The sequence below is a fragment of the Akebia trifoliata genome, chromosome 5, assembly GCF_017979445.1.
Source record: "Akebia trifoliata isolate Shusen 1 chromosome 5, ASM1797944v1, whole genome shotgun sequence".
Classification (NCBI taxonomy): Eukaryota; Viridiplantae; Streptophyta; class Magnoliopsida; order Ranunculales; family Lardizabalaceae; genus Akebia; species Akebia trifoliata.
The window spans coordinates 3,253,789-3,266,824 of NC_141379.1; the positions used below are offsets into that span (position 1 = coordinate 3,253,789).

A 13,036-nucleotide genomic window follows, 5' to 3' on the forward strand; every position below is an offset into this window, starting at 1 on the left:
CAATAGTAGAGAATTAAAATACTACTAAAATCACATAATTTATCTAAAACAATTAGAGAGTGTGAGATTCAAAGCGTAGCTACACTAGGAAAATTAATCAAGCCTTGGGTTTTTCATGACACAATATAAATGAGACTAATGATGATCTGACGCTCTTTTTTTTAGACGTCCCCATCACAGAACTGGAGATCATTTGCTTCAAGATACATAGAACCATAAATCTTTTTATTCTTTATCCGGAGGAAATGATCTATGGTTCTATGATGGGGGTGTCTAAAAAAAAGAGCATTAGATTATCACAACTCTATAGCTAAATAAAATTGCTTTACTTGTTTAGAGATATTGGCAATTTAAATGTGTGAACAAAGAGAATTATTTTATTAACTATAACTTTAATTTAGTAGGACATACAAAATATATAGCCACAACTCAAAGCAACCCATCGCCCAATTTTTAGATGGAGGACAACTTGTCTAGAAAATGATTAAATGTCTCCTCTCGATCTAGCATGCTCACCCTAACATACTTTGGGTCCACTCCAAAGTTCTTCCCACTCCTTGTGAGTATCTTAAGGCCCTTAAAAAAGCTCTCAAGGTCCTCTATCTCCCCTTTAGACTTCAACCATGCAAATGCTGGATGTGCCTCAGTGTAATCTCCAAAAAAGTTACAAAACTCCATTGGGTACTTTGGAAGGCTAAAGTGGTTGTTCTCTTTGATAACTATTCTCAACCGCGCCCATCTCTCAGTCATGATTCGTTCACTGTATTCGAAGAAATTCTCAAACCTTCTAGACCCGCGATACTGGCAATTCTCGGATACAACGTTAAGGATTTTAGCTGCGCGAAGCTGCGAATCCTTAGACACCCCAATGGTGTTTAGCTCTATGAATTTAGTCATTTTCTTGGCCACTTCTATATCCTTAACAATAGCCCACCTGAAAATTCAAATTATTAAAAATAAATAAATAAAATGGTCACAAGTGTTAGTATTTTAAATAATTGTGTATATATATATATATATATATATGAGTTGGGATCCGTTGACTCCTAAGAATGGCTCATGAAAAAAAACACCTAATCCCAACCATTTAAACACAGAATACAATGGTTAAGATTTATGAGTATCTTGTTAACACAAATCTTGGAGATCTCTCAACCATTGGATTTTGCATTTAAAGAGTTGAGATCATGTGTTTTTTTCATGAGTCATCCTTAGGAGTCCAGGGATCCCGACCCTATATATATAAGCTGAATTTTAATAGTTTAATTAATTAATTAATTAAATGTAACAGAAATCATAAAAAATAATGGAATTTAGCTTACCCAATTCGCGTTCCTGCATGGCCAGAGCTTTTGGAGACTGTAAATAGCATAATATCATGATCTGCTGGAGATGTGATTGGTGTGTATTGGGGCCAATAGTAGGCCAGATCATGGATCAAGTAACCCTGATCACTCCCATTAACAACAGGTTTCCTAATAGAACCATCAGGATTGTTGGGGGAAGTGACAACTTCAATGTATGATTTGTTCTTGTGGTTGAAGGTGTTAGCATCACCAGCCCATTTATACAGCCGTGATTTCAAATAGTCGGTCATTGTTGGGTACGACTGCAAATCATAATAACATACATATACGTTAACGTTAGAGAGAGTATTAAAAATAAAAAATAAAACTTTTTATATAAAAGAGCTGCTATTGGCACCCCAACTTTGACTTATGACACCCCAATTTCTTCAATTATTTCTCACGCCCCAATTAAAGATTAAAACAAACTCTTCAAATATTACACAGATTTTGCTCAAATTATAATCTCAACATTATAATATTGGTTCAAACAATTTCAATATCAATAACAATTATGATTAGGCTCACATAAAATCCTAAACTAAAAAACTAGAAATCTAGCAAAAATATAAATAAAAAATCGAGAGAGCTTCGATTGGCACCCCAACTTTTACTTATTCTTAAACATTCACTTATTTTCTTTATTTTTAATGCGGGTGCAAATAAAAGCTCTCATATATATATATATATATGGGTCCCGTTCGCCACCCTTAGTTTTACCACACACTTTAACAAATGCGTTTTGTCTTACATGGGTTAGAAGTTTCGGAATGAGCTGATTTTTGGTGAGGATGATCTCTATGGTGAGGAGATCATCCTCACCAAAAATCAGCTCATTCCAAAACTTCTAACCCCATCAAAATTGATTTACAAAAAATGGACGGTCCACGATTTTTCAACGTGTAAACATGGGGCTAAACATTTCGGAATGGGCTGATTTTTGGGAAGGATGATCTTCTAATCATAGAGATCATCCTCACCAAAAATCAGCTCATTCCAAAACTTCTAACCCATGTAGGACAAAAAACGTTTGTTAAAATGTGTGGTAAAACTTAGGGTGCTGAACATTTCCCTATATATATATATATTTGAAGGTTGACATGAAATGGGACTGACCGAATAGTAAGGAACTGCGGATACCACACTGATGGGATCAGGATCAGGTGCATCCGTAGGTGAGAGAGCATAAAGTGCAGCCTGGTAGAGTTGCGTTGATCCTGTCCCCACCACAATATAGCGATCCTCGGTTACAGCATTTCCTACCAAATTGTGCAATTTTCGAATCTCTTGGGTAAATTCAGGCTCTAGAAACCAGCAAAAGTTTTTTATATCAGAAAAATAGCTCAAAGATTGAGATCCCTTGATCACGATCGTACATTTGTCGTCCATTCTTTTCCAATACTCCTCGAACATCATCGGATCACCACTGAAATTGTTTCCCATAATTACATCATCAGTTTTAAGTGTATAGTTATATAAGAAAAATAACAAAAAGAACTTGTGGGTACACATAAAACAGTGGATCATGAAGTACCCAATCGAAACTAGATTTGACTTACTGGTCAAGATTTATAACTGAGTCTGAGGAGAGCTTCTTCACTACGCAGTTTTGTTTTGCTTCCACAACAAAAGTAGAAGAAGTGTGTTTACTAACATGCGCCGGTGTCTCTAAACCACACATTTTCACTTTTAACCTTAAAATCTCTTTTTTTCCAGAAACAGTAGGAATTACAAAGAAGAAGAGAAACAAACCACTGAAAGCTCTCTTTGTTCCCTCAACAATGCTTCACATCAGTCTCATTTATAGATGTTCAGTGAACTATATCTTGTAAATTTGGAAATCTTTTTTAAAATTCTCACGTTTCATTAATTCTCCCAAATATTGCCTAGGGATTAGAGTTGTCGAGTGATTTTTTTTTTGCTAACGTGCCACATCAAGTCTCATAAGGGTAGTTTTGTAAATTAGAGATGCCATTCAGTACACGTGGGATCATGTGATTGGTGGATCCCAAGTTTCTGTTGAGCATTGAGAGCAAAAATAAAAAAATCAGGGTCGTCCAGTCCAGGTTAGTTGCCCTAGGGAATCCCATCACACATCTATACACATCCAACCACAGCAACCATTAGTGATCAAAATAACATGTGATTCTTCCCAGATGTTAGTATCTTATTAGCATTGGACGCTTTAAGTGTCCACCTAAGTGTGAATGTATAAAAACCCTTTGGTTAATTTCTTAAACTAGAATCAAATAGAAATATTTATTGTATGTTGTCTCTCCTTAGCCAATGTTGCCAAGCATGTCTAAATACAGTTTCACATGCATTGCACATGCTCTAAATGAAGATACATGTGATGTTCTTTAGTAGGAGACACTATTATTTCTTTAAAGGCCAATAATTATCCCTCACTCACAGCTGAATCACCTTCTATTTGATTTATCAAAATGTTTCTGAGTGTAGGAATTTTTATTTCTCAAGTTGGTAATTTTATGGGATTCACGTAAACACATATAATCTCAAACAAAGCTGATAAAGTTGAATTTGGATTTTTTTTTTTTTAAGTTCATATTCATCATTTGTACTATTAATTCATGAGCATAATTGGGAATTCCCCGGATTATTTCCTTTTGAAGGAAAAATAGTTTCACTGGACCTAGTTAAAGGGGTAATTTATAACGAATTAATGAAGTTAGACCAGATAGTTTTTTTTTTCTTTTCAAAAGTTCGGAGGAGAATTTGCACATTTCTAGAGAGTGCCACTTTAGATAAGGTTTTTTTTTTTTATTCTTATTTTTGGAACCAAGTATCCGGACGTCTTAAAGCACTCAGATTAATCCTTGGGGCACGTGGAGTCCCTTCCCACCACCACCACCCACCCCCCACGCACACTAGGTAATTTTGGGATAAATCCCTGAGGGTGGCCTCTAGGGGAGGATTCAAACTCAAGACCGTTGTTTCATAAGGTATAGTTTTGGCCATCTTACCAACCCTTAGATGGTTATCGAACCGGGTCTGTACCGTGGCAGCCACTAACCATTGGTGCTTGATTCAACTTAGCTAAGTTGGTAAGGCATGTGAAGGACCTAGGTTCAGTGCTCATTGAACCCACCTTCACACTAACTACTAATCATCGCTTGCCTAGCCAAATTAAAGACAGCGAATTGCCCTCTAAACAATTCCTCTTGTTCCTTGCAAATGAAATGCATAGGCCTTACATAAAATAGAATAAACCAAGAGACTTCTATGGCCCAGTGACATTGCAGTAGTGTAGGCATCCGGTTTGTTTCCATCTTTTGGACAAATAGAGCAAAACAGGTATGGCAGAAGTCTAGGAATCAAATGGTAATTAGTCATATTTGATCTAGATGATCTATTTAATCATGAGAGACTCGCTGGCCATCCGCAATGTAGATAACAATTTGACAACACCAAGGTTTAGATCTTCTCCAGACAATGTTTCAGTCGAGACAAACATTGCAAGAGAGAACTTCAAAAATATTCTAAAGAAACAAAAATATTTTAAAAACCAAAATGTTTCAGGGTCAATATTTCATTATGGCCTCAATCAGAACCAAAAGTTCCCCTATAACTATAAGGCTTAAAACAGGTCCGATTCAGGACAGATACAAGTATATCCATGTCTGAATTTTTATTCGGATCCAGATCCGAATAGAATCCTACTAGCTAAAACCGTATCCAAACCATTTTGCTTTCACTAAACCCAAATCCGATCCGATCCAATCAAATTAATTGATTCAGGTCAATTAATTTCAAACCAGTCATGACTATTTCACCTCTCCCTTTTTGAAGGGAAAGGCCACTGCAGTGATTGAAGAAATATATCTTAAAAAATATAAAAATATAAAAATATAACTTTCATAATGATATATCATTCTGATCCTAGTGGATATAGGGATGGATCCGTATCTGACTTGGATGGACATCAACCCATATCAGAACTATTGTTTAATTCGGACATACTTGAAAGAACCAAATCTGCTAAAATCAGATTCTTATCACTTGGATTTTATATTTCGGATAAAACCCAATCCATTTTAGGCCCTACTCAAAAGATCCCAAAACAGAACAAAGATTTGAACCATAGGAAGTGCCTGCATGAGAACACTAATGTACTATTTTCACTATTAATGAATTTCAGAACACAGGTTATTGCTGAATGTTTGAGGGTAATGGATTTATGTTTCACTGAAAAACTTGTCAATATCATTGTGTTTATCAACAAATTTAATGGGTATTACAGCTCTGAAACTGTGCTTCAGAAAAATACTAAGGAATCAGAAAAATAAAGTTTAATTACAGACAAGCGTAACATGAGATTCCAAAACCGCAATTATTGCAATTAAGACTACCAACAAAAAACAGCGATTGAAGGGGGGGAAAAACCTTATTTGTATCCGAATAAAGGGTTTACCAACAAAGATAGAAAGTTCAAGAAACAGCGAGTCCATAGCTTTGTATAAAACAAATGAAGGATACCAAACGCATTACCGACTGAACCAACCTTTCTGAGGCTGCTGAACTTCTCTATTGTTCATCAGTTTATCGAGCACCACATTCAAGTCAACCGATTGACCATTCTCCGTCAGTTTCCTCACTGTAGCCCTCACCTGGTCCCTTGAGAACCCCATCAAAGCCACCTTATCAATCACATCATCAATCGGGACCTTGTTCCCAGACCCACCAGAACTTGATCCACCAACATCATTGCTGGCAGTTGGCAATGCATGTGGTAATATCTGAGCCGTTGGGAGACGTGGGTAACTGCTTCCACCACCACTTGGAGCTGAAGATGAGGAAACGTGAGGTAATTTCATCGTTGAGCTTCCGTATGGATAGGAATCACTAAAGTTAGGCCCAGACGATGAGCTGTACCCAGAGGAAAAACCTGAGCTGGCTCTACTTAACAAAGGCTCATACATGTTGGGATTGGGAGGAGCACCATAGAATTGTTGGGAGGGTGGGGGACCACTAGTTGGCTGAGACATTGCAGGCGGTTGACGGTTGCTTGGGGGGTAGTTCTGAGGTGGCATATAAGACGTTTCTTCGAGATGATGACTTAATGGTAATTGGGGTTGTGGAGGTGGATTAACAGGACCGACACGTGGATGCTGTTGAGGTTGATGGGTTGGTTGAGAGTACTGAGGAAGCTGAGGGGCTGATTGATAGTGTTGATTGGGTTGTGGAAAGTAAGGGTCTCGCTGTTGGATTGAGGGGATCTGGTTCTCGGGTAGTTGAGAAGGAAACGGCAATGGAGGTGTACTTTGTTGCAGTGGTGATGCACCAAGAGGGAGAGCTGGAAGTGGTTGAGATGGTTGTGGGAGAGCAGCAGGAGGCATAAGTGGTTGGTAAGATTGCTGAGGAGCAGAATCTGTCTGCTCGGTACTCTTCTGGTTTTCTGATTGGTGTTGTCCTTTGGAGGAGGGTCGTTGCAGCTTTGCAAGCTGAAGCTGAGCCTCCGCTATTTCTTGTTTGTCTCGTAGAAACTGCACACCTGTTTGTACCTACAAGGGATTCATCAACAATAATTGAGCACATCGGCATAATCAAGCAAGATGGGTAGAGAATAACACGTATAGCAGCCTACTGACTACATACAAAAATCAATTGAGCATTTCTCTTATTAAAAATGCCTACAAATGAGATTGCCAAAGTATTGCCACAATCCAAAACTCTTGCATCCACTCACTTGAAAGAAAAATTGAACCCAGGATTTTTGTCTTCTTTGCTCCCGAAAAGGAATTATTCCAAAAGCACATACCATGCTCAAGCACACAGAATGCTATAAACTTCTTCCTCCAACTATTAGCCAATATGTATACTTCAAACATATAAAATTGAATAAATTGGCAATTTTCCATTGTCGTCGGCATTCATTAGATGTAGCAAGGTGACTAACTGAAATTAAAAGAAATTGGGGGGCTAGACAAGTTTAAAAAACTTACCTTCTTCAGTAAATGTGCACTGAAAAGAGCTTTACTACTTTTTTATCACTCATCATTCATAAAAAAGAACTTTTAGAAATGTGATGTAGGAATTCTAAACAAGAAGCAAATATCAATTTCATAATTAGGAAAATTTTGATTTTTATAACAGAAATAAGAAAATAGTTAGCAATGAATATCACTGGAAAGATATCTCAAGAGCTTTCTAACGGATCCATTTTTGCTACAAAGTGACTAAAGGACCAAAAGTCAAGTGCTTTTGGACTAATTATAAAGAAAAAATTTTATCCATTGTAAAGCTATTGAAAGATCTTTCCAGTAATACTCATTATTAACTCTTTTCTATTTCTATAAGAGAGAGCAAATCGTAATGTTCACTGGAACAATCTTTCAAGGGCTTTCTAAAGGATTGGTTTTGCTGCAAAGAGACTATTGGATCAAAATTTACGTGAATTTGACTAATCTTGAAGAAAAAAAAGGTAATTGCTAAAAAGTGTCTATTATCTTCTAAATAGGAAAAAAAACATGCATTGGTGTAAAAAAGAGAAAATTTAGGAAGCACCACATGTAAGAAACTTGTGGACAAGAGTTCTTTAGATGTATCAGAGTTCAAATGTTTTTCAAACCCCCATATATACTCTAAAATATCTTATATGAACTTTAAATCCTCGAGAATTTAATGATTGTTACATTTTGACAAGGACATCTTTTGGGGAGAGAGACCTTCAGTTTCATATAATAGTCAAGAACCCTGCTACCCTTTATGTGTTAATATAGATGCCATATGATATAATGCACCTCAAAGATGCATATATTCATGTTACAAACGTAACATGAATATTCACAAATGATAGGAACATTGCTGTTTATTCCTCCCCCCAGTATTTCAATTATTTATTCTTTGTCAATTTCAATTCAATAGAATAAGCCGGATAATAGAATCCAATACTTCCCTGAATTGACCTCAGAAGGAGAAGATGAGACATGCTTTTTGGTGTAGCCCTCCAGCAGTTAAAAAAAAAATTGTAGAAGTGAAAGATACCTCTCGTAGAATATTCTCCAGCTGTCTCAATTTTCCATCAGTGTTACCATGATCATTTCCGATAGATATCTTAACATCGTCCACAGAACTCTCAAGGTACCGAGTTCTGCTCTCCAGCTGTGATAATCGTGCACTGACACATTCCAACGCACATAGAAGAGTATCAGTGTGCTTCTTCATTGTTTGATCAATCTCAGACATCGTCACTGAATCGTAGGTGCGACAATCTTTCTCCTGAGTGACATTTGCAGATGTACTGGAATCTAGAGACCCATAAGTCTGTATGGACGTGAAAGCACCAACAAGAAGTTAACAGTTCATCAATAGCAGTTAATTGGGGGAGAAATATAACAATAAAATCACCATCTTCCCTCAAAACACTTACAAATCAGTAAACCAATAGATATTGTATAGACCACAATATATAGTCCAGAAAAAGATATGGTTAATCTAATCATTTGTGATCAAAATATAAGGCTATGAGCAGGATTAAAATTTTGTAGTGAGGCATTGTCTGATTCAGGAGAAAAGCCAACATTGTTTCGACTGAGACACTTGTGAAACATGGAATGTTTAGGGACCTATGTCTCATTCTGGTTTGAGCCGAGACGGTATGAAACATTCAACCATGGATATAACCATCATCATAAAAGCGTATTCAGATCCATTAAAAGGTAAAAAAAGGTACGAAGGAACAAGTCAGTAGAATATTCACAAAATAATTCAGGCAGTCTAGGCTAAATGACCCAACTTTCTTCCCAAGGGGAAAAAATTTCGGTAAAACCGACGAAAAAGGAACTATTAAGAGAATGGGGAGAAAGAACAAAACCGGGTGAACATCCGAATGGCCATTTTAGAAAGTGCAAGTTTCATAACATTGTACACACTTTCCTCCTCATTGTTACACCTAATCCCAATTACCGGGGGTGGTGGCAACATGAATTTTATGTAGCCATTCAATTGTATCATGAACCATAACTACACTCGATGCATATTTAGAGCCCGTTTGGATACACACAAAAAAGGAACTTTTTGACTTTTGAAAGTTAAAAAGTTAAAAAGTCTGTTTGGATTCATTTTAGAAAACTACTTTTTAAGAGTAAAAAATCCTTACTTTTTAAAAAGCAAAAGGAAACTACTTTCTACTTTGAAAAATTACTTTCTTCCAAAACTACTTTCTTCCTAGCTACTTTCTACTTTCTATCCAAATGGACTTCTAATATTCATTTACAACCTTCATCCATATCATTTTCGTCATCCTCTTGCCCTTTTAGAGCCCTCAACTTGCACCAAAGTGTTCATTCTTATTGATGATATTATTGGTCTTCACTGTACATGACCAAACCAGAAACATTCACTCAGTCATCATCATTTTTTTTTTCTTAAACTTATTTTAGAAAGAGTATCCATTTTTAGAAATTAAATCATAATTATCACCAAGCATCATCCTAACAAATATGGGGTTGGATGAACAAATCCTAATCCTCCATTCAATTGTATCTTATATCTATCACTAATTGAAGAGTCCTCAAATAAACAAATCTACCCCCTCCACTGTAATCAATGTCTCTTTTTCTTTTTTATTGGGATGCTTCAGTCGCGCATCATTTAAGAAGCACACCTCAACTTTAACCAACAATTTAGAATCTTAGGGGCAATGCCCCCCCTAAGCTTAAAATGTCGAGAAACAAACAAATCATATCCATGGAAATTATTTTTAAAAAAAAGGTTCAAAGGGGTGAGATTAGATCATTCTTTATAATTCTCTATATTCTACAAATCAGTGCGCCACATTGAGGATAAAATGTAACCAGAAATAGATAGACTACCTCACTAATCAACAATTTCTCGTAAATTTAAATTAAAAATCTTCCCTAAAACCAGCAGAGTCTAATAATTACTCACAAAACAATCTTGAAAAACATAAAAATGCCTAATAACTTACTCCTCCAAAACCCAATAAATCATCTAACAAAAATCCCTAAAAATCAATTTTTTTTCACATGCAATAAAAAATTACAGAACTTACCTAAGATCAGTTGAATTGGAGTTGGAATCGGCCGAAAAAAAAAAATTACCTAATAACTTACTCCTCCAAAACCCAACTAAAACCATCCCTAAAAAATCAAAAAATCAAAAAATCACATCCAAAAAACTAAAAATTGCAAAACTTACTCCAAGATTCGTTGAATTGGAGTTGGAATCGGCCGACTTCCAAACTCTGGTTCCACCAACATTGCTCCCATCGATATTTACCAACTGCGAATCTCCGACAGATCGAATTGGTTGGAAACCGTAGCTGGGAAGAATCTCTTCTTTGATTTCTTTCTTTCCACCGCCAATGTCGAAGAAATCGTTGTTTTGAGATCCCGAAAGACCCATTATCTGCTTGTCCATAAACTGCGAATAATTCATATAGAATTCTTCAATCTTGTTCCTTTTCCCCCTGAAATTCGATTCAGAGATCGATGAAATCTTGAAATTGACAGGTTTGAGGATCTTCCAGAGACCGACTTGAGTTTTCTTCGTAGAGAAGTCGATTTCTTTTGGAATATAAAGTACATAGATTTATTGGTACCCAAACTTTTACTTATCACACCCCAATTAAAAATAAAGAATGATTTATTTCCATTTCGTGCCCTGAATATTAGGGGTGCAACTTGGTTCGGGTTGGTTTGGGTTAGAGCAAAATCAGAACCGAATCGACTAAGGTCGGTTTCATGATATAAGAATCAGAACCGAACCGATTTGATCTAGGACCGAATCAACCCAAATCGACCTTAATTCGATTTGGTTCGGTTCGGTTCCATGGGTTGAAAAAAAAAACACAATTAATCAGTAAAATAATGGAAAATGCCTTCGTTAGCAATTGCAGATGGAGATAATCAATTGAAGAAAGGGGAAAAATAATAGAAAAAATTTGTTAGCAATTGCAGATGGAGATAATCAATTGAAGAAAGGGGAAAAATAATAGAAAAAATTCTGCCTCTTGTACCCTAAACCATAAATCACGGCTAGAAATCTCAAATTGGTTGACTCGATTGAACTAAACTGATTCAAAATAAGTTAAAAAAATTAAAATTCGCTATTTAAAGAGTCAACTGACGAAGCAATCGTCGTCAATGGTGAAAAACTGAAAATATACTTCTTCTTCGAAATAAGAAATCCGAAGCTGCGACAAGCCGAATCCTTGAAGGAGATGCAATTGGCATTAGGTCCTAAGATCCGATTCACATCGTCTCGGCTATACAACTCATAATCAAACCTGTCAGGGACTCAGATCGTTCTAGTTGGATCTCCATCTTAAACGATGATCATGTGGTACGGTTGGAAGAAAGGACTCCACTGCTCCAAGAAGTCGAGGTTCCTGATGGTTAGAATGACGATGTCGAGTTCATCTGTCAGAGGAGGAGAGATCTAGCTCGAAGGTTGGGCCATGATTGAGAGAGAGAGAGAGAAAGAGACGAAGAGGCGACCTGTCGGCCGTCGAAGTTGAGAAAGCTCACAGCCGCTAGCACTAGCCGCACGCCCACAGTCACAAGAGAGCGAGAGAGAGAGAGAGAGAGAGAGAGAGAGACCGACCGGCCGTCCGACGGAGTTAAGTGCAGCCAGCAACCTGCAGCCCGCAGCTCACAACTCGCAACCCACAGCCCGCAGTTGTGAGAGACGACATAGACAGAGAGAGAGGGTAGTGAGGGTTTTTTAAATGAAAAAAAAAACAAAAAAAAAACTTATATTATATTTAAAAAAATTATTGATTCGATTTTCGGGTTGGTTCGGTTTTTTATTAAGTCTGAACCGAGAATCGAACCAAACCTATCGGTTTTTCATTTTTAAAACCCAAAATCGAATCGTACTCAATAAAAACCGAACCAAACCAATCCAAAACACACAGTTTGGTTCGGTTCTCGGTTTGAACCGAATTAACTTGCACCCCTATTGAATATACTGAAATTTTGAATCCAATACACTTTCCATTTTTATTTCAAAAACATATTTTATATAAAATATCAACGATTTTATCACATCAACGATAATAATGATAATTTATTTACTAATTTGTTAAGTATGGAAGTCACGAATTCATTGGAAAAGCATTATTTGAGAATTAAAATGAACAGAATACTAAAATTGAAATTTTAACATAAGTTGTACACGTTTTAGGAAATATTTTAATAAAAATATAAGTGAATGATTGAGAATAAGTAAAAATTGGGGTGTCAATAGAAACTCTCCTTTAAAAAAAATTAGATTTCTAATATTATTTAGATTTACAATTTTATATGAGACTAATCACTATTGAAATTGTACGAAGAAGTGTTATAATGTTTTGTTATGTTGAGATCATTAATTTGAGTCAAACCTTTGTAATGTTTGAAGAGTGTGTTTTACTCTTTAAATGGATTGTGATAAATGATTTAGGAAATTGTGGTGTCATAAGTAAAATTGGGGTGCCAGCAGTAGCTCTCAAAATTTAACAAGTTTCCATAACAAAGAATAACTTAGGTCATGTTTGGTTACCTGACACTTTCCACTACGAGTGCAACTTGGCTTGGTTTGGTTCAAAATAAAAAAGAGTCGTGCTGGAGTGACCTCAAGATTGGATCTCATATTGCACTTCTTGACGTGAAAATAAATAGGAATTATAGATGTTTTCCTCATATCTCGAGGAAAGTTACATGATT

The 13,036-nt window shown here is 36.3% G+C and overlaps 2 protein-coding genes across 2 annotated transcripts; both read right to left on the minus strand.

Moving 5' to 3' along the window:
• Positions 1-415: 415 nt before the first annotated feature.
• LOC147401024 (L-tryptophan--pyruvate aminotransferase 1-like) lies at positions 416-3,027 on the minus strand. Its single transcript, XM_086441666.1, has 4 exons — positions 2,906-3,027; positions 2,463-2,772; positions 1,323-1,609; positions 416-934 (listed from the first exon to the last, which is right to left on the minus strand). The coding sequence occupies exons 1-4, from the start codon at positions 3,025-3,027 to the stop codon at positions 454-456; spliced, it is 1,200 nt and encodes a 399-aa protein (XP_086297792.1). The 3' UTR covers positions 416-453.
• Positions 3,028-5,638: 2,611 nt separating this feature from the next.
• On the minus strand, positions 5,639-10,994 carry LOC147401025 (uncharacterized). The gene is made up of 3 exons (XM_086442124.1): positions 10,527-10,994; positions 8,352-8,630; positions 5,639-6,868 (listed from the first exon to the last, which is right to left on the minus strand). The coding sequence occupies exons 1-3, from the start codon at positions 10,764-10,766 to the stop codon at positions 5,852-5,854; spliced, it is 1,536 nt and encodes a 511-aa protein (XP_086298250.1). The 5' UTR covers positions 10,767-10,994; the 3' UTR covers positions 5,639-5,851.
• Between the last annotated feature and the right edge of the window lie 2,042 nt (positions 10,995-13,036).